This window comes from Gallinula chloropus, assembly GCF_964237585.1.
Source record: "Gallinula chloropus genome assembly, chromosome: 13".
NCBI classification, from domain to species: Eukaryota; Metazoa; Chordata; class Aves; order Gruiformes; family Rallidae; genus Gallinula; species Gallinula chloropus.
The window spans coordinates 18346408-18372971 of NC_140098.1; the positions used below are offsets into that span (position 1 = coordinate 18346408).

Here is a 26564-nt window from a genome sequence, read left to right on the forward strand (position 1 = left end):
GATTATACAGAGCTGCTGCAAAACAAAACCACCCCAGAATGTTAAATCCACCCCAGGTCTGTTAAATCAGAGTCAAGTCAGGCCAAACGTGTATGAGAAGACTCAGTTTACGCATTTATTTACAGTTTCAAACAACACCATTCCCATACAGCCTCTCAAAATATTTACACTGTGCTGTTAAGTCAGCAAGACTGGCTGTGCAGACTGACATATCCAAAGGGAATCAGAAATCACAAAGTGCATGCACAAAGCTTAACAGGTATCAGAGCTAAGAAAGGGACACTCCTATACTGTAACAATATTCAGATCAAGTCCATCTCAGAATAAATATGATGCAGCAAGTTATGTAAAAATATCTATATAATTTACAATAAGTACAATTCATCAACTCTAAAGAACTTGAATGCAAAGCTGCTGAGTGTTGCCAGCTTGGTTCCGCTGATTGATTAATACCAGTAACAACTGAGCTGTATATGTCTCTGTGAATCAGTTTTAACTTAAGGGCTTACAAAGCTTCCTGCAAATAAAGATTTTTTCTCTCTAATTTTAAAATAATTCCTAGCTTTTTTTGGTATACATGTAAGTAGTGGTGAAGCTGGTGCATCAGCCATACCTGCAGAGAGAGACAGATAATTATGGCTTAACTCAACCAATATTTACCTTTCATAACCGTTACACAACTAAAACCACAGCTTGAGTGTCAAACCAGTACAAACCAGTCGTTCTAAGAACAAACTGGTATGTATTTAGACATATTTTATTTTAAGCAGTAGCAATAATTTACTATATTTCTATGTATTTCCAAACAAACTGTGGAAGTTCTTCCCTAAGCCATATACAAGCAGAATATAAGATGACAAACATATTTACCGTGTATTTTTCCTCTGTTTGATAGACTTGGGAACACTCACCTGCTGGTGCCAAGGCTTTCAACGATTCTAAAAGATGAGGGCTTGAAAACTTGACCAGACATCTGAATGGTTCTTTTTTATCCAAAACATCCATTTTAGGGTCACTTTTAAACATTGTCTCAAGCTGTTAGCACAAAATTAGGGAGTATAAGCGCTAAATATATTTTATCTCTATGTTATTATTTAGGCATCACATTAAAAACATAGTATATAACAAGACTGTATCTTGTTTGTCTATGATTTCTAATATTAACATTATTCCAGCTGGATGAATATTCCAATAAAATCAGAGGGTGCCACCACGTGGTGAAGTTCTCCTCTGGAAGAGGCAGCTTGTTCAGCAATACTGAAAAACATCAAGTACCTCTTAGACCTTCCAATACATCTATTCATTAGATACATCTATAGAATATATCTATTAATCAGATACAATCTGTGTGTCATAGAAGTTAGATTATGATGGTGGATGTAGCGTGAGCTTTGTGTGTACTTCAAATAACCTGAATTTCTCACACTTCACCACACTGCTGGTCTAAGTCTATCTTTATTATGGAAACAAGCCACAATCCTTAGGTCACAAAGCCAAAAGACTGAAACATGATCCAGCAGTCCGGCCAAACCTTGATACAAATTTGTTCCTTAAAGATATTTTTAACTAATTTATTTTAAAATGTTTGACAGAACACAAAATTTTTCTTCATTTGCAATTTAGTGTAGCTACACTAAAAACACAGAAAAAATATAAGAAGAAGAAAATCTGTTGCTTTTACTACCATATATTGTGCAAATTCGAGTTTTGGTAGGGGACCATCACCAAAACTTTCCTGATTCAATCTCTCTATTCTTTCTTTCTCATATTTGTTTTCTTGAGTTATCCTTAAATCTGTTGCAGGGAAAAAAGTAGGGAAAGGAAGAGAAGAGGAAAAACAGAAAGACAGCTTTGTCAGTTGATACAGTATGGTTTTTCTGGTCAGGTGAAAATCTAAAAAATAAGTAATTCATCACGATCTTTTCTGTTTGTTTTAGTTTCTTTTTCCATAATCTAGTTGTCTTCATAATTTGTAATTTCATATCTTCTATTTTTTATATTTTCTGTTCTTAGCATAAGAAAAAAACCCAAGGTAATACAATGGGAGACACTGAGAACTGGGTATATTTTGTTTTGTAACCGTGTCTAGTGGCAGCCCCGGGAAACATTTCCCTCTCCCAGTGATAGCCAGTAGTTACAGCACCCCACCAGGCAGATAACTTAATGTGACTGTAACATGCATATATTTCCTATTCTGAATTTCAGTAATGACTTTTGAACTGCTTTTTAATTTAAAATATACATACCACTTTCTGGTGCTACATCCCTTTTTGGTACAGGTCTCGGGTGATAAGTTTGGAAGTTCTAAATGGAGATGGGGAAAAAATAATTTTAGTTCACTTCTACTTTTAGAAGCTGTAACTGAAAAGAACTTCCCAGATTTCTTTTTACTTCTCATTCTGAAAGTGAGTATTCTTCCAACTTCTGACTATTACCAGAAGTCAGAAAGGCCAGCTTTATAAAGAATGCTCGCCCTATGGTATTTGTGAACATTTCCCCACTGACAAGCTCTACATGGACGAGCAGAGTAAGCACCCATTCTAATAGCCTTCAGCTCTTTGCTCTGGGTAGCCTAGTGAAATGACACTGAAGCATCCTAGGACTGAATTCTTCATACAATTTTTAGACTGAGTTTAACTATCAGAAATAACAATAAATTGTAGGTGGGATACATCCCCACTGGAATGCTACCTTATTGAAAGGCTGCCCACCTCGGTACTTCAATATTGTTTTAACTTTATTGCTTCTTGAAAGAGGTGAATTTCCACCCCCTGCTAGGGGTGAGAACTAGGCCTGAAACAAAGAACAAGACTTATCATAGCATGTACTGGTGAAGTGGCTCACCTGGTTATATCTCCTGAACACAATATCTTTAAGAGAGTCTAAAGACTGGCTTCGAAGCTCCATTTCATGGATGTCGTGGTAATTGGAAGCAACAACCAGGGCCTTTAAATAAAAATTAAAATTGTTTTAAGATCAGTCTTCATCATCACTGTGCTTATAACATGGAAAAATACAGTATTTCTAGACATTGTGAAGTTTTTGTTCCAGTGAGCAACTGCCCTTTAACTAGGAGGATTCTCATATCTGAGAAAATGTTGAATAGACTGACTAAGCTTAGGTTAATATTTAAAAGCATTCACAGGGTTGAACATATAAGCCTATAGCCCTATTAGCTGAAAAATAAACAAATAAAACAGATTAATAAATAAAGTAATTAAATTACTTGTACAGAATTCTGCTAAATAGATTAAAAAAAACCCCAAAATTACCAATGCTGATCACCATGAGCTGGCAGGAAATGTCTTTTAAAACTAATTAATAGCATTCCCCAATGAGCTCATGCATTTAATTCTTAAAATTAACTTTGTTGATATAATATTCCTCATCTGCTATGAGACATTTTAACTGAATATTGCCTAACAGTTGGTTAAGAAACTAGAACAATTCAAGGTCAGCAAATATCCCATTAAACTAAAGTTATTCACTATGTGCCATGCCAAAGGTCACAAAGTTTTGGGGGTGGGGGTTGCCCCATTTTTATCACAGGTTAAGGGAAAAAAAGACTATGTAAGTGACATGAAGTGACAAATCTTTACCCATCCTCTCAAAAGCTAATGCAATTATAGCTCTGTGTGACTGTAGTGATGTCAGGGTCGGTACTTTTGTTCTGTACCTGACATAGCAGAGGCAAGTTGCTCCTAAGTATTGAAGCAGAAATGAAGACATAGGGAGTCTGTGAATGGTATACAACATAGCTGGTTTTGTACTGGTTTGGTTTTGTATATGGGGTTCCCCAGGCAATTCTAATCCAGATTGCATTATCCTCATATTCTCTGAAGTTGATGGTGACCTAAGGAGAAAAGGAAATTGATTTACCAACACCTCCAGGTGCCCAGAAAGTCTTTGTTACCTCTCAACTCTGTGTTCACAGGATCCAAACATAATTTAGTACACCACTGCCTGAATAAGAAGTCCCACTAGTGTGGTCAGGATTGTATTTAAATCAGATTTCCACCAAAAAACCCGATAACCTCACAAACTGGGAAAAGCCCCAACCAACCACCTTTCAAATGCTAATTAAATTCTGTTCCCATTGATGTAGGTTTTCTTCTGAAGGGTGAAAATAAAAATAGCATATTAAAAAAGCCTTGATTCTTCTCTCTTTTGGGAAAGTAACAAAATAAAAAGGGGTCTATTTAGGTGAAGGGCTAGTGGCACTATTTCTGCTATGTCAAATTTCTGAGAAACTAAACTTTTGACCAACTTGTGATTTTTAGACCTGACTGTAGTATTCATCACTGCTCAAGAGTACACAGTCAGAAACTGGGAAGAGATTTCCTTCCTTTTAGACTTGCTCCTCACTTACTTCTTTTTACCTTGAATCAATCTGGGTGACTTAAGAGTGGAAAAAATTCCCTTAAATAAAAAAATCCCTACCCCTTTGCCTGAGGCACATGTAGTCAAGCTTTCAGTCCAGCTAGGCCACAAACTGTTTAAATTGCTGGACCAACGTGACTTTTCAAAGTTTCAGTGGAATTTTAAAAAAAGAATACTACAGAACTCTATTATCATATAAAGTTATATGAACTGCAGCTGAGTCTCTGTTAGTCTGATTTGTATTTATTGCCCTCTACTGTTGTCTGTGGGAATCCTTTGCCCATCAAGAACTGACAGCTAACTAGCCAGAAGCATTTTCCATTACTTTGCTTAAATGAAGCCGGAGAGCTAAAGCAAAAAAAGGCTTCTGCAAATTGCTTCATATAGAAGTAAGACAACAGGTACTTCCTTTCCATTTTTTTTCTTACCATGCTCATTTCTGTAGTCTAGAAACTGCTTCTTGCTATTGATAGTAGTCTTTCAGTCATTATAATGCAATGAAATAGCAGGGTCTAGTTTTCTCAGCCATCACAAAATGTCATTTCAAATACACAACTAAAAAGAAATGGACATCATTTTGCTACTAATTTAAGTCATAACAACTGAACTTCCTTGTCCTGCTTATTGCCTACTTCAAACTCCCCCCCGATCCCATATTTTTGTTTGTGTTGTTACTGGGTAGCAGGAGAAAGCAGGATCAACTTATTTAGGCAATGTGTTTGATAGATAATATAAACATACTATCGCTCTTGAAGCCTGTCATACTTTAAGGCAAACTTAGCTTTTACTTTACTCCAGAGTAATTGTAAAGTTGAACAAATATGCAACACATTTTTCCTATTTCACATGCAGTTCCCACCACTTCCAAATGTGTAATTCCATTTAATTTTTGATGCAGATTGAAAAAAAAAAACCAAAAAGCCCAAACAAAACCCCACATCATTAAATTTATGAAAACAATCCATTGACACCAGAGCTGTGTAACACATTTAGGACAGGTTTATTCTTACATTTTTCAAGGCTGAGCGAAGTCGTCTTTTAAATTTTTTTTTGAAATCTGTTATGTCAAAAAATTCTGGTTCTTCCCCTGTTACACAAGAAAAAAAAACACAACAGGAAAGCCTGTGTTTACAAGAACTGGTTCAGATGTTTTTAGCTTTGCTGAAATAAAATTAAGCAGAAAAAGCCGAAGTTGCATAGCCTTATATGAAAAGCTGTGTATTACGTGTAAGATTCATTATTGCTATGGAACAAAAAGGTTAATATTTATGTAGTAGTTATTAATATCTAATAATTGCTTCAGAAGCAAATAGAAAGTATCCTAAAACCATTCAAGATATCTCTATTGAAAAATCCATACAAGACTGTATTTGTATTTAAAATGTATGACCTGAGGAAGCACTGCAGTGAGCTGCTGAGAACAGTGAGATTACAGCAAGGAAAAGCATTTTACCTGTTTTCTTCATCTGGTAAACACTCCACATTCTTTTGTTTGGGTGGATGTGGTTGTCTACAAGAAACAGGAATCGTTCAGTCACACAGTGTATTAACAAATGGTAATTAAAGGAAAAAATAACTTCACAATGCTTTTTTTGAGCAGGCTATTTCAGAAAGATTACTCCCCATAACACAATCATTTATTCAGCATTCTTAAACCACCACTCACAGTAAACCTCAAATATATTTTTTTTAATTTATCAAAAGAGATGGGAAGATCTTTTGTAATTCAGACAAGCAACTAATAAAGGCTATCTCTGAGCTTCAATGTTTAAAGAAGGATTTTACCTAAAAATGAATGTACCTCAGTCTAAGTTCAAACTAAGAAGCGTAGACTGCGAAAAGAAACCTTGGGATTTAAGCTATTAGATAGAAGCTGTGAATTAATGTTGGAGTTAAGAGTTCCACCTGGAGTATTTGCCAGTAGGTTTGCCTGTGTCACTCCCTATTGGAGGACAATGTTGCTGATCTTGGGGTTTGATGCATACAGGAGACAAATGTATCTTTCTATGCTTATAACTGTGTGCTGGATGCAGCTTACCACAGTTTAGATTTACACCTCAGAAGCAGCAAACGTGCTTTTGTTGATTTTGAGCTCAAATGCAGTAAGATTTATCATCTAAAATGTAATCTCTTTACACAATACCTCACTAGGGCAATTGCTATGTATTTAGTGGCATTATCTAGTTAGTCAGAAAAAATATACGTTATTTTAATTAATTTTCTACTTACAAATCATGTCTAGGACAGCTGCTTGCTTTATGTCTGCAGACTTTTCCTGGAAAGAGTAACAGTAACACAGTGAACCGTGACCCCAGAATACTCTGTCACAGTGTAAGTGAAAAATCTCAGTATTGGCAGTTTAAATTACATCACAGTGAAGTCCACAACACGCACGTTCTCCTTCAAGACACCACACCATTCCCACTGCACACACAATACAGTTTTGAGAAATCAATAAGGAAAGCCATTTCAGCAAGGTTTAAGTGTTTCTGCAGAGGCAGCAAGAACGTTGTCCCTATAGTGTGTGCATGCATGTACATACATCCCTCATCTGCAATATCATGTGAGGTTCTGGGCTCCCCAGATCAAGGAGGACAGAGAGGTCACAAGAAAGGATTATGATTAGGGGACTAGAGCATCTCTCTTACAAAGAAAGGCTGAAGGGCTTGGGACTTTTCTGCCTAGAGAAGACTAGGAGTGAGAGTCAGGAGGATGAGGTCAGGGGTCAGTCTTTTTTCAGTGGTGTCCAGTGATACTATAAGAGGCGATGGGCACAAATTGGAATATAGAAAGTTCCAACTAAACATAAAGAGAAACTTCTTTACTGTGAGGATGGCAGAGCCCTGGGACAGGCTGCCCAGACCAGTTGAGGAGTCTCCATCTCTGGATACATTAAAAATCTGCCTAGACTCTGTCCTTTGCAACCTGCTTTAGTTGATGCTGATCTTGGAAAGGATGTTCTTCAGAAGTCCCTTCCAACCTGTATCATTCTGTGACAGTATGATGCACAACCAATTAGAAAGTAAAATTAATAGGTATTCATGGCATTATGCAATAGTGACTAGCATTTCACTGTCAGGAATTTTAACATACTTGGTTCTTCCTTATTTAACCTTTACAACAAGAAAAGGTATTTAAGAAACTTTATGGCACTTCTTGTTATTGATAGGAATGCTTCAGAAACAAATGTCATTTGATATGATGTTTTCTATCTTGCAAGAATAACTTATCAATTTCCTGCTGATAGTTTGATCTACACTGTGTAATTAATCTTTGAAGATAAAATTAAAAGAGAATGATAGGAAAGGCTATTGAATTAGAGCTAAAAGTAATAACTGTATCTATCTGGCTAATGCTACTATGTATAAAGACCAGATCAGAAAACTTCCTTTTTTCCTGACAGATTCATAGAATTGTGGGGGTTGGAAGGGGGACCTCCAGAGATTGAGTCCAATTCCACAAAATGGAAATAGTTCTGGCCAAGGAAAATAAAAATCTAAAAAGTCTGTAAGTTATAAACTAACTAACATTAGTTGTGTGTACTATCATTACACATAATAAATAGATTTAAATTTGCACTATGTAATTAGTAGACATCTCAGTCAGTGTCTTTATTTTACAATTTAGATATACACCCATTTCTTAAAGGTTTAATGCACTGAGATTTTAATCTATCTTGTGCAACCTATTATTCAAAACACACATAGCCACTCTCAGTAAGGGTCAATCCTGAACTCCTACCAATCAGATAGGACTGATGGTATCACAAACTCAGGCTTACACTTTCCAGACTACAGACTGCTATTTGATGCTGTGCTGTGGCCAAAGAACATGAATTTCTCTGTAAGAATATTCTTCAACGGGGCTTTAACATGCATCCTGTACGTCACTGGCCCACAGCTCCCAAAGGAAAGGATTACCTCACAGAGCTGAACGATGTCTTGAGAAATGTTATCCTTCATCTGATGGAAGTTTAGGGTTCGCAGCTGTGCCTCAGAGAGGAAGCCCCACGTCTCCAGCATCGCCTTGATTTCATCTCGTGGGATTCTTAGCACGGTTCTGCGGATATACTCAGCAACAGTTTCATCCATGATGGAGCCACCTGGCAAGCTGAAACGTTAAAGAAATCATAACCAAGGCAGGCTCAGGGGATTTACTCCTTTTGTAAAGCACAGAAAACTGCACCTAAGCGCAACCGGCAGAGCACTGGCACCAGCCCTGAGCATGGCACTACCACACACACCGCGAACACCAACGACAGCGAGCTAAGGCACCTCCTACACCGCCTCCCCCCAAGCCCTCAGGAGTCCCCCTCGCTGAGACCTGAGCTAGAGCTCCCAGAGAGGGATGAGGCAGCGGCCGTCACCAAGAGCTAGCGCTACCTGTCCCTAGGTGTCCAGGGTACCTCAGGCAGCGGACATGGAGACACTCAACCAGGCGGAGCAGCCCGACCCATCCCGACACGCGACGGGAACATACCTACCGTCTGCCGCCTCTTCCCGCTTAACCGCCGAGCACCCCGCCAGCTGCCAATCACCGCCCGCCTTTCGAAACGCCCAATCAGACTCCTCATGGTGCCCCAGCCGCCCAGTAGCGAGGCTCTCCGCCTCTCGCCCCGCCTCTCATCCCGCCGTGGGGCGGTGCTGGCGACGTGAGGGCTTTTCCCGCGGCTGGCGAGTATGCTGAGGCAGCTTCCGGCTGGGCCTGCCCGGTCATCCGCGCCTCCTCCCGGCCCTTGGCGGCTGGGGTGTCGGTCTCGGTGCTGGTGATACCTGGCTGGGCTCGCCTTCTGGGGACTGGAGTAAGTGCGAGGATGGCTGAGAGGGGAAGCTTTAACCAGGCCTGGGCGAGCAGCGCTGTTCCTTTTGGTCGCTGCAGGGAAAAAGGGGCGTGCGGGGAAGCGTCCTCCTCGCCGCCCTTCTCCTCGCCCCGCCGCCTGCCTTCGGCGGAGCCGTGCCGTGCCCTGCCTGAGCTCGGGGCTGGTTTTTGGGACCCTCCGCTCACCTCGCGTCCTTTTTCAGGGCCCCAGAAGGATTTTTCAGAGGGCTGGTGCGAGCAGAGGGCTCTCCGTTGCTGCTGTTGTGAGCTGCTGCTTTCTCCTGCCTGTGTGTATCCCACCGCTGTTCAAGGGCTTTTCGATCTAGGAGCTGTAAACAGCGAGGGCTGGCGACCCGGGTGCCTCCTGCTGCCGGGCTGTTGGTGACAGTGTAGGTGCAGCAGCCCCGCTCACCTAGTAGCGCAGCTGTGCTTAGTGTCTGCCAAGCGCTGCGCGCCTTGCTGCGGGGGGTCTGGCTGCCCGAGGGGCCAGACTCTGCCTTTTCCAGCAGGGAAGCGTCATCCTCTCGATCCCTTTCAGGAGGGAGAGAGCAGTTCCGCACTCAGCAAGGGCGCACTTCTGGCAGCGCTGGGCTTATAGTGCTCCTTGCTTCAGTGCAAGATGAATGACATGGCGAGATGAATGGTGGATGCGGCTCAAGGACAAGAGCAACTTGCCAAACAGGAATTCGGCCGCAGCACCTGATACTCGCTTTATACTGGCTGGGTCTTGTCATGCTTGACTGCAGAGTCTTATTTGCACAGAGCAGGAACAGCAAGGTCGCTTCAGTAATCTCTTGTGATAGAACGTGATACCGTGCAGCGTGACTTGCTGCATGTTTTAATTGCATTTTGCTAATTGTCCTGTAGCTATGATGATCTTTGTTCTATGGCTCCAACCTTAAATAACTGCCAGGAGGTGAAAATGCATTACTGTGCTCTTCCTGATCGTTTGTTTTAACCAGAAATAAAACCGTAGGAATTACTTGGTGTTCAACTACCTGTATTCGGTAGGACTCAAACCTTTCTAACTTGCTGTACAAAGTATGGAATCAGGCGTGGTGTAGCTTTGCTACCACTAACAGCACCAGGTGAGCACTTATTCTAATGTGAGGGATGTGGAATTTTTGGCAGAGAGTGGCCATGAAGAAAGACAGTTGAAAATCAGTATTGATCTTATTTATCAAAATTTTAAAATTAACTCCAGGGAAAGTAAATACCATCCAAATATTAAAATATTTAAAACCTAGGCATTATACCCCGCCCCCCTTGAATTTCCTTAGTATTTGCAAGTCTTCATAGGTATGTATCTAAATTATTTTTCCCCTATTCCAGTATGTAATATTGGAAAGCTACCGCATCATTTTCAAGACTGAAATTCAAGAGGTTGTGACTAATTTTTATAACGTCTAGCTAAACTTTATTAAAGTGAAGGTGTCTGGCTAAATTTATTGGAGTGTTAGGGGTCATTTTCAATGTGGCTAATCACGGCCTTAAGGATAACAGAATGCAATGATACTTTAATATCCTGCAAGATTCTAACCATATTATTAAAAGCTAGAAAAAGGGTTCTTAGTTCAGTGTTCCCTAGGCTTCTTGAAACAGTGTTATCAACTGTCACTTGTAATTTCACTGTGTGACTGATCTTATGAGTATTCTAAGCTGCTTTTGTCAAAGATATTTGAGAGTTGTGTACAAAAGATGATATTAGGAGTGAAGAGGTTCTGCTGAAACGATATGAATGATATCTTCAGGAAACCAGTGTGGAGCTGAATCTGTTTCAATGCTAAAACTGTGTGATCTTACAGAGAACACCAGTGATTTGAGTGAACAGAGTTGTTTTTATTTTAAGCGTTCCTGTCTAAAATCAATCGGAACGATCCAACGTTACTGAGAACTTCAAACCAAAATGCCTGGTCTTACCCAAATTAGACAGTGAAATGAAGTGCGAAAGTAAATGTTACAGGTGGTGAGTGCACTCCATAGGAAACTTGGAGAGGTGTGTGCCCTTCCCTCCGCTGGCCGTGTCCTCGGTTGCAGGGCCGTGCTGCCGCCCCGCGGGTGTTCCCTGTTCGCAGCGCTGCTGCGGGCAGCTCCGGGCTTCTGCCTAAGGAGCGCAGTCGCTGGCGATGTAGGTGCCCAGGCGCAATTTTTCATCTTCAGGGCTGCCAGACAAGGGTTTTGCTTTAAGAAGTCTGGGCAATCCGTGAATTCGCGTTTTGTGTTTTGTTGGGGATTTTTTGTTTGTTTTTTTTTCCTCTGTTCAGGGGCTAATTACAGAAGTGTGCCCATAGTTCTTAAGGCATTTCAACCAAACCATTTAGATATATGTGTAACTTTTAACGAGGAAGAAAAAACTGCAGAAATAAACATCTTCCACAAATCTCATGTAAAACACATTACAAAGCAGACCATTTTTGTGCAACCCAGTGAGATATGTCAGTGCCTTCATACAGAGTTCATCTAAATACTTCTTTCCAAATATTCACTTCAGATATTAATGTTTGCATAGTATTTTGCAGTCTGTTCTCCTCCTAAAGCAATTCCTGTATTTTCTTAATATTGTTGTTCTACTTTACTGTTAGTATTTCTACTATAGCAATAGCATGTTTACCTTGATGTTCTTTATCCAGCATTTCTTTTAGGAGCTTTCTCAGAGCAATTTATATTGCTTATTTCCAATAAGCCTTTAAAAAAAACCCCTTTATTTCATACTTAGATTCCATGTGAGCTACTACTACTGTAAAATTTTGTTCATGTGGACTTAAATTCTGATAAGATGGCAACTTCCTATCTTCATTTAGATTAGAAAATTATTAAAAAGAAACTTAGGAAACCTATAGTTCATCCTGTGGTTTGTTCATATGTGGTTTTGTTCCTCTTAAAACTCACCTGTCACAGTCGTTCCCCTCCAGCTAAAATATTCTAGGATTTTGTGATCATTTATAGATAGATCCCTGTCTAATCTGACACTCTTAAATATAATAGCACTTACAGCACTGTTCAGTCATGGACTTCAAACGTACTTAAGGGCTCCAGTTAAGCCTTCCATGATCACTTTGAGATGTTTTGTTACTTTAATCCATCATAACCTACACGGATGGAGTACTGGATCTGGTAAACTTGAAAGAATTGGTATCTTACGCTACCTATGAACTGGTGTGACAGTTAGAACGTCTTATTTGTAGCATCTGTCCTGCGAGAGGTGTCACTGGAAAGTGAATTTGAATTGTTAGAAAGCTTTTAATTGATGACATACCCTGTCTGTTTGTGGCACCAATAGCTTTTATCCACTTTACCTGGCCGTGATTTTGTAAACAATGACAGTGATTACTGATCGTAGTTTAGAGAAAATGCATCTTTCCTTGAAATGTTCCCTTTGACTTTCTGGCCTATGCTGATGTGCATACTGCTGATTTCATGAGGGTATTAGTCTTGCTTTCTCCTTCTGAGACAGCAAACTCAGACGACAGCTTCAGGAAGAGTGGTTGGAGGCTGAATGATGAAGAGTTTTAATAATCAGCTGGGTTCTCACATGTTAAAGCAGTGTGCAGTCACTAAGCAGGTCACCCTCTCAGGGGAATGCTAACTCTAGTGCTATCAAAGAAATCTACTGATAAATTTAAAACATATTGACTTAGTGTGGCTTGCAATCAAAAGCTGGTGGCAATAACACAGCAGGGTTCTTAATCACTTTGCTGTTAGTGTCGTGCTCCTGCTGTCATATTTCTAAAGGTTCATTTGTTAATTTGTTGAATAGAATGCTTAAGCGACTTGTACAGCTTCCAACTTTTTCTGCACTAGGAGTGTATGTAGTAGGATATTAGACATCCAGATAGTATGGGGAGATTCTTGACAGAAATTACTACATGTGTTTGCAAGACTGTGTGGATATTCTCATGGGTCTCAGGAGGCTTATCAGCCTGTTTGGATTTTTAAAATTTTGTTTGCCTGTGGGAATGTGACTCTTGTGAAGCTGAACATGTGCTGGGAAATTCTGGGTAAATTAGTGTACGTACCTCATCAAGCCCAATATATTACTTGAGTATTCTAGGAATAGCAGTGTAGATAATAGCTGCCAGCACCATAAAATTTTGTCCAGATGAGGCCATTTGTCCTGGCATGAACTGGACTTTTCTTCTTCTCTCCCTGGTGGAATGATCTTCCAGAACAAAGATGTCATTTTTATTTCAGCCATGATCATATGCCACGTCATCCTTTTCAACAAGGTATCTTGAGGATTACTTCTGAGAATATTTTTTTTTTTAAATGAGAAGTGATACAACCATTTATTTCTAGAATGAAGCTGTTCTTGCTCCACAGCACCCTGCAGAAAAGGACCTGGGGGTCCTGGTTGACATGAAATTGAGATACGACTGAGCAGTGCACTCGTGTGGCAATAAAGAATAACACATACAGGGCTGTGTTAGAACTGTAGCTAGCAGGTCAAGAGAAGATACTCCTTTCTCTTGGCAGTCTTGAGCCTGCATCTGAAATACTGTGTTCATTTTTGAGTCCCACAGTCTATCAGAGACACATATGTATCTGTATATATCTATATATAAAGCCAAACACGAGTCGATCAAAGCAGAAAAATAAGGCAGTTTGGTGGGTGGAAGAGCTGGCATATGCAGTAAGGTCAAGGCAGCTAGGTTGCTTTAGTGTTCTAAAGAGAAGATTTGGAGGAAACCTAAAAGTTGTCTTCCACTATTGGAAAGAGTGGGGGTTTCCTGTAAAAGACAGATCCAGATGCTTTTCAGAGAAGTGCGGTGAAAGGGTAAGAGGCAAGGATGTGAAGTTGCAAGAAAGGACAGTCCAACTGGGCATAATTAGGAAAACATTGTTACTCCATTTTTTAAATAATTAAGTACTGGTTTAAAAGGGCCATGAATGCTTTGCATCAGGATTTTTAAAAAAACATGTAGATAACTGAAAAAAGATGCCAGTTATCAGAGTGCTGTAATGAAATATCATTGTGCTTCCTGTTCTGAACCATATTCATAGGAGGTAAAAGAAAATCATATATGCTTAGCTTTTTTAAAGCTAGAAAGAAGGAAACTGAAGTAGGAAAGGAAAGATAAAATCTGCAGTTCAAGAAAGATCAATGCTACTAGGGAAACTTAAAAACCCAAGTGCATGCTTATGTCCATGGTAACAAAGAATATAAATTTGTAGTTTTAACATTTGGTCTGCATAGAAGACAACATTCTGATTTTATTCCTTTAACTGTGTAATACAAATTCTGTATATTAAGTTGCATTTATGTAAAAAAATATTTTTAGGATGATTTTGCATGATGATATGTTGTTAAATTGAGCTTTTAGTGAAGACTTTGATATTTTAATGTTGGCAGGTGGAAGTTTTCTCAGATTCTTGTCCATGTACTACCAAAATTATTCCTAACTAGAGATGCATCCAGACCTGTCTCCTCATCTCCACACTGAAGAATGTAACCTAATTATCAGTCTGCTCAAGAAGTGTCACAAGGAGGTAAGGAGATTTGAGCAGAGAAAAGAGTGGGTGGGTTGGGGAAATAAGTGTCAGATAAATTAGTGAGAATATTATATGATCATAGAGAGAAAAACCTCCTCTAGGCAGAACAGCCAGGAAATGGAGCTAGTACGTTTTTACACACAGTTGTCAGATACCTCTTCAGTAAAATTTTGCCAGGGAATTTCATTAGGAAATAAACCCTGTGCTGCAGGTTGACAAGCATAGACCTACTTTAAGAATTGAAGTAACTTCTGCACCTTTTAGTAGTAGTACTATAATTAAAAATAATAATAAGTTCAAATGTGCTCTTTTTGTATGCAGAATTCTAAATTTTCTAAATTTTTCTTTGCAAAAGTATTATAGGAACAAAACCCCAGGCTGATAAAAACATCTTGTCTCACGTTTCATGTATTCATGAAAGAGGGATAACAAAACTTTTGCAGATTTTAATGTAGCTAAGCTAATAAAAAAACTTCTGCTTTCTGTATTACAGTGATGAAAGGACTGGAGGTTTAATACTGAAACTCACTTGCAATGAGTAATCTGTACTGGGTTTGTCCAGCAACATGTAATTGTTTGTTTGTTTTATTGAAACTTTTAGTACAGTATCTTGAAATGTCAATTCCATCTCATATGTGGTGCTTCCCATACCATTGTCTGGCTCTTCCTATGCACTAAGTTTTTTAAACCTAAGATACAAAGTTTTTGTACAAAAAATCCCTAATCTTTAAAACTAAAACTTGTATTGAGTCTAAGTGTTATGCTGCTCTTCTGAAGTCTAAAATTTTAATTTCCCTGAAAATGCTTTAGGTAATTTGAGAGATTGTGGAGACTCTCTTTTTAAATTTGTTTGGGTTTTTTTGTTTTCTTTTTGAAACATATTTCATATTGTAATGTAACTATAAGTGTTAAAAAATTGGGAAGGCTCTCTCTGTACATTAATTATTACAGCATCAAAAGGATTGCCAAATAAACTTGACTACCAGCTAAAAGGAGAATAAAGCTTCTATAGGCAATAGAAAATTAAAATGTCATTAATTTTTCGTAGTCATGAAAACAAAACCAATCAGGAAAGAAAATACACTCAGATTTGTCCTGCTTTTTGTTACATACATATTTGGACATTTTATGCTTTGACCAAAGAATCCACAGAAATTAATTCACTACGTGAAAGTAATGGGTGACTTGCCTTTTTTTAAACAAAATGAATGTTAATATGTCAACATCATAGGCTTTTTGTATAATGTAGCTTATTTGCTTACCTTGTGTTGAAGAGGAAAGTGGCATTCAAAGGTGTACTTGAATTCCTTGGCAGCAAGTGATTCAAAGGAATCTATTGCCAATTTGACTTATGAAGGGGATAGGAGAAGTAATAATAGTCATGCATAGGGTTATATTATCTGGGTTTTGTTTGAAGTTGATCTTCACATGAAGAGGAGTCACTTTTGTCAGTCTCTCGATTATGAGAGGGTATTTGTGCTAGCAGTCTCCGAGCAGGAGGGGTGAAGATGACTTCTTTCACACTCAGTCAAAAGCAAGCAATACCTTTTAGTTTAACATTCAAGGGGAATGTACTGAAGTATTCTTACAATTGAAGTCACTGGAACCTGAAAACTCAGTTATCTTAATGAGTTATCAGTGACTACCTGCTCATTTGTTATAATGCCAAAATGGCCTATGAACCTTCATCTACATTTGAAATAAATACTCCTGAGGGGCGAAAAGCATTCTTTTAATTTGGTGTCCTGTGTATAAGTTTTCACAAAGTCAGTTTGGTTTTCATAGAATCATAGAATTTACTTCTTAGGTATCCTTTTTTAGTCTGTTTATACAACATGGTGAGTACCTTCAACTTTCAGCAAGATGTGATGGCTCAGATGAGGTTCAGGAGTAGCTCTAACTTGTAGCTACTCAGCAAAAAGGTTAAAAACTATAGTTTTTCACAAAACAGAGAAAAGAAAAAGACAACCAGGATACCTTGCAAAATGCAAGTGACTTCAAAGAAATTGAGAGCTTCAGAGGAAGAATCCTTTGAATTGTAATTCTTTTTTCCTCTCATTAAATTATCAGCACAACGTTTTGAAATTTTTTGGCCACTGCAATGATATTGATCGTGAGATGCGGAAGTGCTTAAAGAAAGAGGTAAGAAACACATTTATTGTGAATTAAATACTTAATTAAAAAAATCCACAGCATAGAAATACAGCTGCTTTTTACTAAGGCAGTACAAACCAGTAAATAGGCCTTGAAATGTTAGGGAGTGGGCATTTGAGACCAGATTTAATGATTTTTTTGATAAATTTGCAAGGTAAAATCTGACTCTAACAAATGGCATGGTCTGGTTTAGCTTATACAAAAATAGGCAAGCACATTTTAAACACAAAAGTATTGCAAATAGGAACTGACAACAGGTTGCTTCTGATTTTTTTTCTTAGGGTTTTTGTTTTTTTTTGTAGTTCTAGTTGTATTTGTACAGTATAGAATATAAAGCAGTAATGGTCACTTCTGCATGATTAACATCTATTACTGAAGCTGTGTGAGTTGCTGAGTTAGGTTCTAGATGTAAATACTGCTGCTTAGGACCTACTTGTTACCAGACTAGATCTAGGAAAGAATGGAAAACTCCAGGAGTTTAAGTAGATTGGGCACACTTTCAGAAGATTATCAGCTGGTTGTCATGCCTACATGATAGAACACATAAATTAAATTTTCACACACTTTTAACTTGAAATTTACTTACTGATTTTTGACATAATTTTCACAAATGTGTCTAAAAAAGGAGCCAGAGCAGTTTTGGCCTCCTCTTTTCCCTCTTGTCAGTCGATGGGAATTGATTTCATCTGCTTGTGTCAAATACCAATTATTTTTAATCTTATAAAAACTATAGCACAGATATGGAAAATTTTGTAGTGGTAAGATGAGGGGGAATGGTTTTAAATTGGAAGCAGGTAGATTTAGATTGGGTATTAGGAAGAAATTCTTCACTATGAGGGTGGTGAGACACTGGAACAGGTTGCCCAGAGAAGTGGCTGGAAGCGTTCAAGGCCAGGTTGGATGGGACCTTGAGCAGCCTGGTCTAGTGAGAGGTGTCCCTGTCCATGGCATAGGGGTTGGAAATGGATCTTTAAGGTCCCTTCCAGTCCTGACCATTCTATGATTAAAGCTGATTTCCATGTCATCTTTTTCTTTGTTCCATTGAAGCCTCTACATTAAAAGGATTTCTTGATGGCTATATTTGTCTGCTTTCTTAAAATATGGCTACATTAATATTCCATTACTAGGAAGTGCCTGAAAGGCTGTTCACAAGTATAGAATAGGTACAGATGTAGCATTTAAAGATCCCTTGTTCTCAATGTACTTAAAAACATGCATGGGTTATTGAAAAATAAAATACTGGCATGGGAAAAAGTTAAGAATTCTGTAATGTTAAGTAATGTTTTGGGCCTTTATTTCAGCTATCAACCAATCAGTATAATGAGTGAAAAATGATAATCCCTTTCCAAAAATCAATCTCCTTAGTAGTTTATTACATAGTATATAGAATTGAGTATTTGTGGGTTACTTGGATTTTATTATTGATACCAATTATTAAAAAATTGAACACACATATGCTCTAACTTAAGGCTAAGAATAACTTGCTTCTCATGAAATGTATACCAAATCATACATTGTTGGGTTTGTTTTAACTTTTAATTTATTTTAGCCATCTAAATGTTTCCTTTTTGGCAACAATGAAATAAAACTAGGTGCTTTGGGCTTATGCTGGAGCATACTTGAAAGCATGGTCATCCTAAAAAACCTTCACAGCTTAGATACACGTGTGATTCCATTTTACACTGGAGTCCTGTCTCTGTTGCGCTTCTCTTCTTAAACCATACCCCCCCTACCCAAAGCCTTACCCTCATTCAACCAGAATTTGCCTTTGTTCCTTTCATCTTGATACACTCCTTTATCTGTGCATGTAATTAATGACCAAGATCAAAATTAGCCCAGGTCTGTGATGACAAATTCATGTTTCACAGGGCAGATGCCCTTACATTAATCAGTATCTTTTAAAAGGAGAAGAGCCTGACCTGTGCTCCAGAATAGCACCGATGCAACTTTTTTCCTAGTTAGTGTGAAGTGTAACTGTTTTACATAGGATGGCTGTATAATTAAGTTCCTCCTTATGATTAGCTGAATCTTCTTTATTAGAATGTTCTAATACTCTTTAGCTTAATAACCTCAAACTTTGCAACATGTGTTTTAATCAAGTAGACGTTAATCTCAAAGTAAAAGTGAACCAATATATAGATATTAACTGCATTTCTAAGGCATCTGTCAAAGATACTGTTTCTGTGCTCTCTATGCTTTTAAATTTGACTTACCTGTTTAATGATAACAGCTGATCTATTAATTTCCTTATCTGTCTTCCAGTATGAAGAAAACAGAGCCAGGAACCAGGCGACGCGACGGAGGATAATTAATGCTCACAAAAACGCAGAGAAGTGAGCTGAACTGTAGTTGGACAGCTGCATCTCAATAGGGACACTCAGTTGAAAGCTGACAGAATACTTCTTTCCCATCACCAATGCCTGTGGTTTGTGAGATGGTGAAAAAATAAACGCACCTAATACATGCTAATTCCCAGCAAGGCAAACAAGGTGTGTGTGTGTGTGGGGAAATGATCACTCACAGCTTCACTTCATTTTTGACCTCTAAAAGCAAACTATTGTGGCAAGTCTTTGTTTCTAGTTTGGTTGTATTACGATTGTTAAGTAATGAGAAATCAATGTGTGTGGAGTATTATGTGTTCAGGGGTGCTATATTCCTCACCTTGGGCTGAGTTGCTTTTATTTCTTTGTGTTTAGCAGTTTTTCTTTCATCTCTTTTTTTTTTCCCTCTTGCAAAACACCAAATGACTTTTCCATTAGTCTTTGTAATGTTGTGATAACACTGCTTAAATAAATTAGCAAAAAAATTTTAAACAGATGTGGCTTGAAATTGGAAATTGCCTATCAAGTAATTGGAGTTCTAATATTGGAGCTAAAATGATGAAAATACCATCTTCCACTGAGAAGATTAAAAATTCTTTTTGCCAGCCATACGTACAGTGTTGACTGTTGTAAGACAATTTGTTCATCATACCCAAAGTAAGCAGCTTTAGAAATTCAGAATGGAACGTTTCCAGGGATTTACAGAGCATTTACAGAGCATTGCCTTGATTTCTGTTGAGTACAGAGTGATTTTTTTTTTTTTAAAGAGTGCTGCCAAAAATTCAAGCTGAATAGTTCCTCCATGTTATGTAGTACAAAGGTGAAGTCAAGTTACACGACTATTTCTGTTGAAGGAAAACTCACATTGACATGAATGAAAATGTAACTTGCCTTTCTGATAGGAACTCAACTAGTGTTGTGTTAACCAAGTTGCCTCATTAGCCTATGAGAGCTGTTTATTTGCTATCATACTCCAGAAAGTCTTCAACAAGTCTCTGAATTTGAGAAGATTTGATATTAAAGCATGTTGGTTTGTGCAGTGATGGAGCTGCTTTGCTGGATGTCTGATGCATTCACCTTATTTTTAAATGACTTTTCTCCCTAGTAACAAAAGACTACTTAAAGGGAAAAAAAAAATTGAGCCAAATTTACCAAGTGTTCTGAGACTTTTTGAAGAAAAGGAGCTTGTTCTACCATGAATTCTACAGTTTGTAAGAACTGTTGTTGACTCTCAATCTTGAATGTACTTTTTTTTTTTTTTGGAAGAAAGCTGCATTTTGTGGTCTATTTTGAAAGATTAATTGGAATATTCTTACTGGGTTTTTTTCAATACCTGTATGGATCTTGTTAAGTTGGTAAAACATCATCATGAATGTTTTCAGTGAAAGTTCCAAGAAAAACGGAAGCAATTTTTTCTGCATCTTTTGACTTGCTGTCTGCCTTTCTTAGAATAAGTAAATGGTGCATTATTTGAATTAAATACTTGAGGGGTTGGAAGCAATGCAGTCTTTTTACTGGTATTCTTCAAAAGTATTCTGAAGTGTACTTCATAGTGAAGTTCCCTAACTGGGAACTCTGCATCCTTGAACCTTCTTCCATTTGTGATGATAAAATCGACTTCAGGCAAGCTTTTAAATAGGATTGGGGGATGCTTGTAATTTTTAAGTAAATGAATTGACATTTGTCCTAGAGATCAGGTTGCAAAGCTGCTATCAGAGTGCAGAAGCACTGAAGCTTTCCTTTCTTTCATCAGGTTCTAGTGAAAGATCGGGAGTCACAGAATCGTGACAAAATAATCCAAAAGCCACTTAACACCGCTCATTAGTCAGAATCATATTTTCAAAGTAGTTAATGAATGAAAGACCAGATGGCATGCACAATGTCTATTGATACTTTGAACTACATCTAGCAATAAATCGGTTTTACAGATAAACTGTGTTTACCTGTGAAAGTGGGATCATGTTCATCCTTCGGTCTTTTTTGTCTCTTCGGTCTCTTCTGTCTGCTAGCAGTGTGATACAGGATTACCCACTGAATGCTGTGGATTTGCTCCTTTTTTTGAGAGGGGTTTTGTTGCTAATTTGATCTTGACACTGAGAAACACTAGTGTAATAATACTTAGGGAGATTTTAATTAATTTTTATGTACTCCAGTAGATAAACCAAACTACCTTTCAAAAAGGTCACTGTGCAGAAAGATCTTTTGGGGCATTTGTTGCTTGCAGAAGACCTTACTGTGCTTTTGACAAAACTCATCCCTAGAACAGACATCAAGTCACTTGTTTTGGCTTGGGAAAAGCATCAGCTGCCTTAAGTGATACTCATGCACCTCAAGTACTGTGTCCAGTTCTGGGCCCCTCACCATAAGGCCATTGAGGTCCTTGAGCGAGTCCAGAGAAGGGCAACCAGGCTGGGGAAGGGGCTGGAGGGCCCATCATAAGGAACAGCTGAGGGTGTTTAATCTGGAGGAGGCTGAGGGGAGACCTTAGCACCACCTACTCCCCTGAAGGGAGGTTGCAGAGAGGTGGGCAATGGTCTCTTCAGCTGAGTAACAGGAGATGGGACAAGGGGAAATGGCACAAAGGTGCACCAGGGCACGGTCAGATTAGATACTAGGAAAAAAATATTTTACTGAAAGAGTTGTCAGGGCTGGAACAGGCTGCCCAGGGAGGGGGTGGAGTCACCTTCCCTGGATGTGTTTAACAGGTAGATGAGTTGCTTAGGGATCTGGTTTAGCATAGGATGGGAACGGTTGGACTCGATGATCTTAAAGGTCTTTTCCGACCTTGTGATTCTGTGATACAGATGTGTGTAGCAAAGTTGTATTAGCTGGGGCCCTGATACTGCCATCTCCTCCCGGTGTCACGGTGCTGAAAGGGTACACACTGTACCTCTGGCTCCTGCAGTCTAAAGGCTTCGCTGTACTTCTACAAAAGCTTTGATTAAAAACTTCTTGGCCTCTGCCGCCCACAAGCGGTTTTGCCCCAGCCCTGGGTCCCTGCGCTCCTCTCTGATTTCTAGTTACACTGTTACTTGCCAAGCCATGTTTGGCATGCGAACCCCAGTGATGAGTGTGGTTCCTTCCAGGCGGCCCGCTGGGAATCCTTCCTTTACCGCCTGCAAGGAAGAGTAACGGGAAGTTGCAGGTATTTTCCCTGAGCTCAGGCACACGCCACCGGGCGCGTCTCCCACAGGCAGCCGGCCCCGGCGGCCGGGACCCAGCCGCCCTCCGCGGCTGCTTCAGGGTGAGCAGCCAGTGCTCGCCGCTGCTCGCTCGCCGCCACCGCCTCGGCCGGCAGCTGCCTGGCAGCCCGGGACGGCACCAGGCTCTGCGGTCGCGGCCGAGGGCAGCCCGGCCTCGCCTCGCCGCCCCGTCCCGCTCCACTCCCCGCGGCCCCGACAGCGCCGCCCAGCGGCCAAGCCGTCCCGCCGGGAGGCAGCGGCCTCCCCGCCGCGCGCGCGGGGGGGGGGCTCCGTGTGGACCGGCCGCCATTTTGGAAGGGAGCCTGTATGGCTGCTGGCGCCCTCCTCCCTTCTCCGGCCGGCCGGGGTGCATCTCCGCAGCCCGGCTGTGCCCGGCTGCTGGCCGAGGAATGGCCCCAGACCTCAGAAGGGCTGTGTGCTGGTGTGTTTTCCATCGGACCCAGAAGCTGCACTGTCCAACCGTGGTCTCTGCCTGAGGTAAAACAACACCCATGCTCAGTGGGTCCTTTGGGGCCACAAGTTCTCACAGATGTCCCCTGTGCTCTGAAATACTCTTGGATGCCATCAGTCAGGTGTTGATGACAAATTCTCTTGCGTAATCCCACTTTATCACCCACTTCTTTTTTTAACTAACTCGATGTTGTGCTCAGAACACTGTTGAAATAAGCAAACTTGGTTGACTTCGCTGTGCTCAGCTTTGAGCGGGGCTCTAGCACAGGGACTCTGTATGATCACAGACTGCAGCAGGGATGATGCTGGTTTTGTAAATAACCCTCTATGCTCTTAGGTAGCAACAGAAGGCTGCACTTCCTCCCACCTGCTCCCCAGACCTGGAGTTACAGCTAAAATAAAATAGGTATTTTAGCACCAGTAGTGATGTGCTCTAATACAAGCATTCCTCTTCTCCAAAGTTCAGCAGGATATTTGAACTGATGCACCTGGCTCTGGAAGCAGTCGGGAATATCAGGTCATCCTCAAAGACAACTGGCACTGTTGCAGTTTATTTTATTAGTGATTCATTTTGGGTAGTGTGGTGGTTGGTTTGTCACTTGCTTTGTATTTTCTATGATGCTGCAATTATTTATCTAGTGGCACCTTAGACTTTGTATGTGGTTCATGAAATGATCCATCTGAGCTGTCTTTGTGAACTGAAAATTCCAGCTTTTCATTCTTCCACTTTTCTTCAGCTTTCAGAGCTACATATTGGTATGGATCGTTTTGCTGTATTTTGGTTTGCTTCATATTCTAACATTGCTGGTAATGAATATATAAAGTACTTTGTGCATAAGTGGTGTTAGATGCAGTTACAAGCAGCCCACATAATCATACTAAATCAATATTAGATATGTGCTACTGAATAGTTGTCTTTGGGATGCTGATGGTCCCAATTTAATTTAAACTTCTTCCCACTAGTACTTCCAAAAAACCTCAGAGGAAAACAAATCAAAAAGTCAAATCCCCACATGAGTAATTCCAAATGGAATAACAGCTCTTTCATAATTGGCCGGCAGTGCCTTCATTTAGGTGGATGTGTAAGTGTGTGGTGTGTGATGGCAAGCCATCCAAAACCTGGTCACTGCTCACTGTCATACAGCTAGCAGATGGCAACCATGGAGAACAGGTTTTGAGGTGCTAGACATATTTGTGATAAGAGAGTTTGTTTATTTTAAGTAGGAAAATAGAAGAGGCTGATTTCAGTTACGGTATTTGGTGTGAGGAAAAGATTCAAGTACTAGAAGTTTCTTCAGAAGGCCAGTTTGCCCTTACCCTGATGCAGCTGTGCTGCTGTTGGTTCTGTTTTGTGGGGTTGCCAGGAATAAATAGCATGAAGGCTAAAGAGGGGTGGCAACAAGGAAACCTGAAACTCTCCTCTGGACCTTCTTGGTATTTAAAATGGAAACTCTTAAATCATCCTCTAGTTATAACAAGAACAAAACATTCTCCCTTGGATTTTTCTGTGATGGATTTGTGTTCAAGGGCTTCTGTTTCTATGCTTGGGGCTGTGTTCAAGGTGAGAGGGAAAACGATGTGGTGGAACTAAATCTCCTAGTTGGGAAGTTGTGCATTATTGCAAGGAGTGGTGCACCAAGTGGAAACCAATTCCAGAGTCCGATACTCACTTGAGAGGCTGTAATGTTATCTCTAATTGTTTATTAGACCTTAACAGTGAATTAGAAGCTACTGCATACAGAAGTTGTGTACTCTATGTTATACTGGGGAAGCAGAAAGGCCATACTTGCAGGTGAAGGGAGAATTCTTTTGAGCAGAATGTCAGGCAGGGAACCTTGTCTGTGTGAAAATATCTGTTTTAATATTTTGAATATGTGGGGAAGAACTTAGGACATTATTCATAGGAATATTTATTTGTGGATTGATGGGTCTTGCGTTGTTTTTGGTTGTAGATCAACAGGCCAGTTTTAGAGTGTTGTGGTGCTGCTAAGTTGAAATTTTCTCATGTCCTTACACCAGAAAAGGTGCTTAAGAGTGAATCTGGATCTCTGGTGTGTCCTTTCCTTAGTTGTCATGTTGTCTTCTATGTGCAGCCAAGAGGGTTCCAGAGACTGCACGGCAATTCTTGTCTCCTTTATGTGAGTGAGTTTTTATGGGAGGGCAAGACAAAAAAGTAAAACCAGCAATGTATGTTTTTTGAAATTATTAGTAGCATCCAAAGCTGTGTTTGGAGTGGGGTCTGTATGTATATAGATAGATATATGTAAAAATGTATAAACATTAGTACAACAGTGAGGGAAAGGAAATGGCAAATTTAGCCAACATTTCAAGTATGGAAGGTATAAGGTTCTTGTTTTCCTCTGAAGCTGCCTGCTGTGTTGAAGCCTAGCAGTACCACAACAGCACAGCCTTAGGGATGGTGTTTACTTTTATTTTGGGGTTTTATTTTATGAAAAGTGAAAAAAATGTTTGCTAAAATCGAGAGAAAAACCAAATACATTAATCTTGCTGTTGTTTTTTAAGACATTGCAAATAGGCATTTTAATTTAGGTGTGTTTTGACAGTGAGAGAAGCTAAAATAGCTTAGCAGCAGCAAGAAGTTTTGAATTATCATCTGCCTCTGTGCTAACCCGAGTTTTATAATTATTTAAGCTAAGTGCAGAATTATGCTCTGAGTCTTGTTATTCCCAAACAAATCAGATTGTTAATACTAATGAAGGATGCAAATGGTGTACAAATACAACAAACAAGGAATTTACCATTTATCAGCCCAACAGCAAAGCATGACTGGCTACTAGATTTGCATACAGACTACACCGATGATAAGTATTTTTCTTAAATAATAATAATAATTTATTGTAAGAAATACCTTTATTTCAACCTGACAAGCAATGAAAAGTAATGTGAATTATTTTTGTCATTGCCATAAACCTTTTTAAGTAATTATGGCTTACTCTCCAAAGTTAAATCACCATATTCTCATCTTCATTTCAGCTTCATGTGAAAGTGGTAATGAATAAATGCTTCAACATAGCCCCTTGGGGTCTGTGGTACATTACAAAGATCCAGTATTTAGCAGATAGAGCCAAAAATAGCCTGAGTAAACCTCAAGTGTATCAAGACACTTATGTTTTAGCGATGGGACCCCCCCAAAAAGCCATGGACTTAAACATCTGTGAACTTAAGCTCAGACTCAGATCTGTTTTTATTTTACAGCTTCCTCTTATCGTTGTAAGCAGAACCAAAACCATAGTTTCAAGTCTCTTTTGTCCTGAGGATTAGATGTGTGGGCTTGAGACTAAATCCAAATTTGGTGGTTTAGCTTTGTACTAGTTTCATCTGGTTTTTGTTTGTAAATGAAGCAAAGTATGAACCACCTTAGCAGCTGGCCATAGAGGCTGCTGTTTTGCCATAGGTAAATTAGGATTCTCAGTTTAAGTGTAAAATTGGTCCCCAGGAAAGGGAAGAACACAAGATGCTGCCCTGAGGCAGTTGGCAGGTTGGCATAGCATTTTCCTCCAAATCTGTGCTTGGCCCCTCAATCTTGACTTGAAACTGGGTGCTGGAAAGGTAAGATATTATTACTGCTGAGTAGCGACTGTTCACAGCATAGGACAACAGTTGCATACATATAAAGTGCACGAAGGAATCAGATTAGGTACACTAGTGATTTTCTCTTATGTGCAAGTATGTAGATAGGGAATTTGTAATTTCAGTTGGTCTCTGCAGAAATTGTATTCTATTGCAT

The 26564-nt window shown here is 39.6% G+C and overlaps 2 protein-coding genes across 2 annotated transcripts; one reads left to right on the forward strand and one right to left on the reverse strand.

Moving 5' to 3' along the window:
* Nucleotides 1–497: 497 nt before the first annotated feature.
* CENPN (centromere protein N) lies at nt 498–9477 on the reverse strand (the record flags this gene model as incomplete). Its single annotated transcript, XM_084270009.1, has 11 exons — nt 9385–9477; nt 8301–8490; nt 6610–6655; nt 5834–5890; nt 5391–5467; nt 3677–3853; nt 2845–2946; nt 2247–2304; nt 1685–1794; nt 912–1035; nt 498–613 (listed from the first exon to the last, which is right to left on the reverse strand). Exons 2-11 carry the CDS (start codon nt 8469–8471, stop codon nt 498–500), a joined length of 1038 nt encoding a protein of 345 aa, XP_084126135.1. The 5' UTR covers nt 8472–8490; nt 9385–9477.
* Nucleotides 9105–21091, forward strand: CMC2 (C-X9-C motif containing 2). The gene is made up of 4 exons (XM_084270010.1): nt 9105–9181; nt 14549–14685; nt 16759–16830; nt 19105–21091. Exons 2-4 carry the CDS (start codon nt 14605–14607, stop codon nt 19177–19179), a joined length of 228 nt encoding a protein of 75 aa, XP_084126136.1. The 5' UTR covers nt 9105–9181; nt 14549–14604; the 3' UTR covers nt 19180–21091.
* The last annotated feature ends 5473 nt before the right edge of the window (nt 21092–26564 follow it).

Coding starts and splice junctions, on each gene's coding strand:
- CMC2 (XM_084270010.1), top strand. CDS start 14,605: ATGCATCCAGACCTGTCTCCTCATCTCCACACTGAAGAATGTAACCTA. Junction 14,686..16,758: donor TCAAGAAGTGTCACAAGGAG/GTAAGGAGATTT, acceptor TTAAATTATCAG/CACAACGTTTTGAAATTTTT. Junction 16,831..19,104: donor GGAAGTGCTTAAAGAAAGAG/GTAAGAAACACA, acceptor TCTGTCTTCCAG/TATGAAGAAAACAGAGCCAG.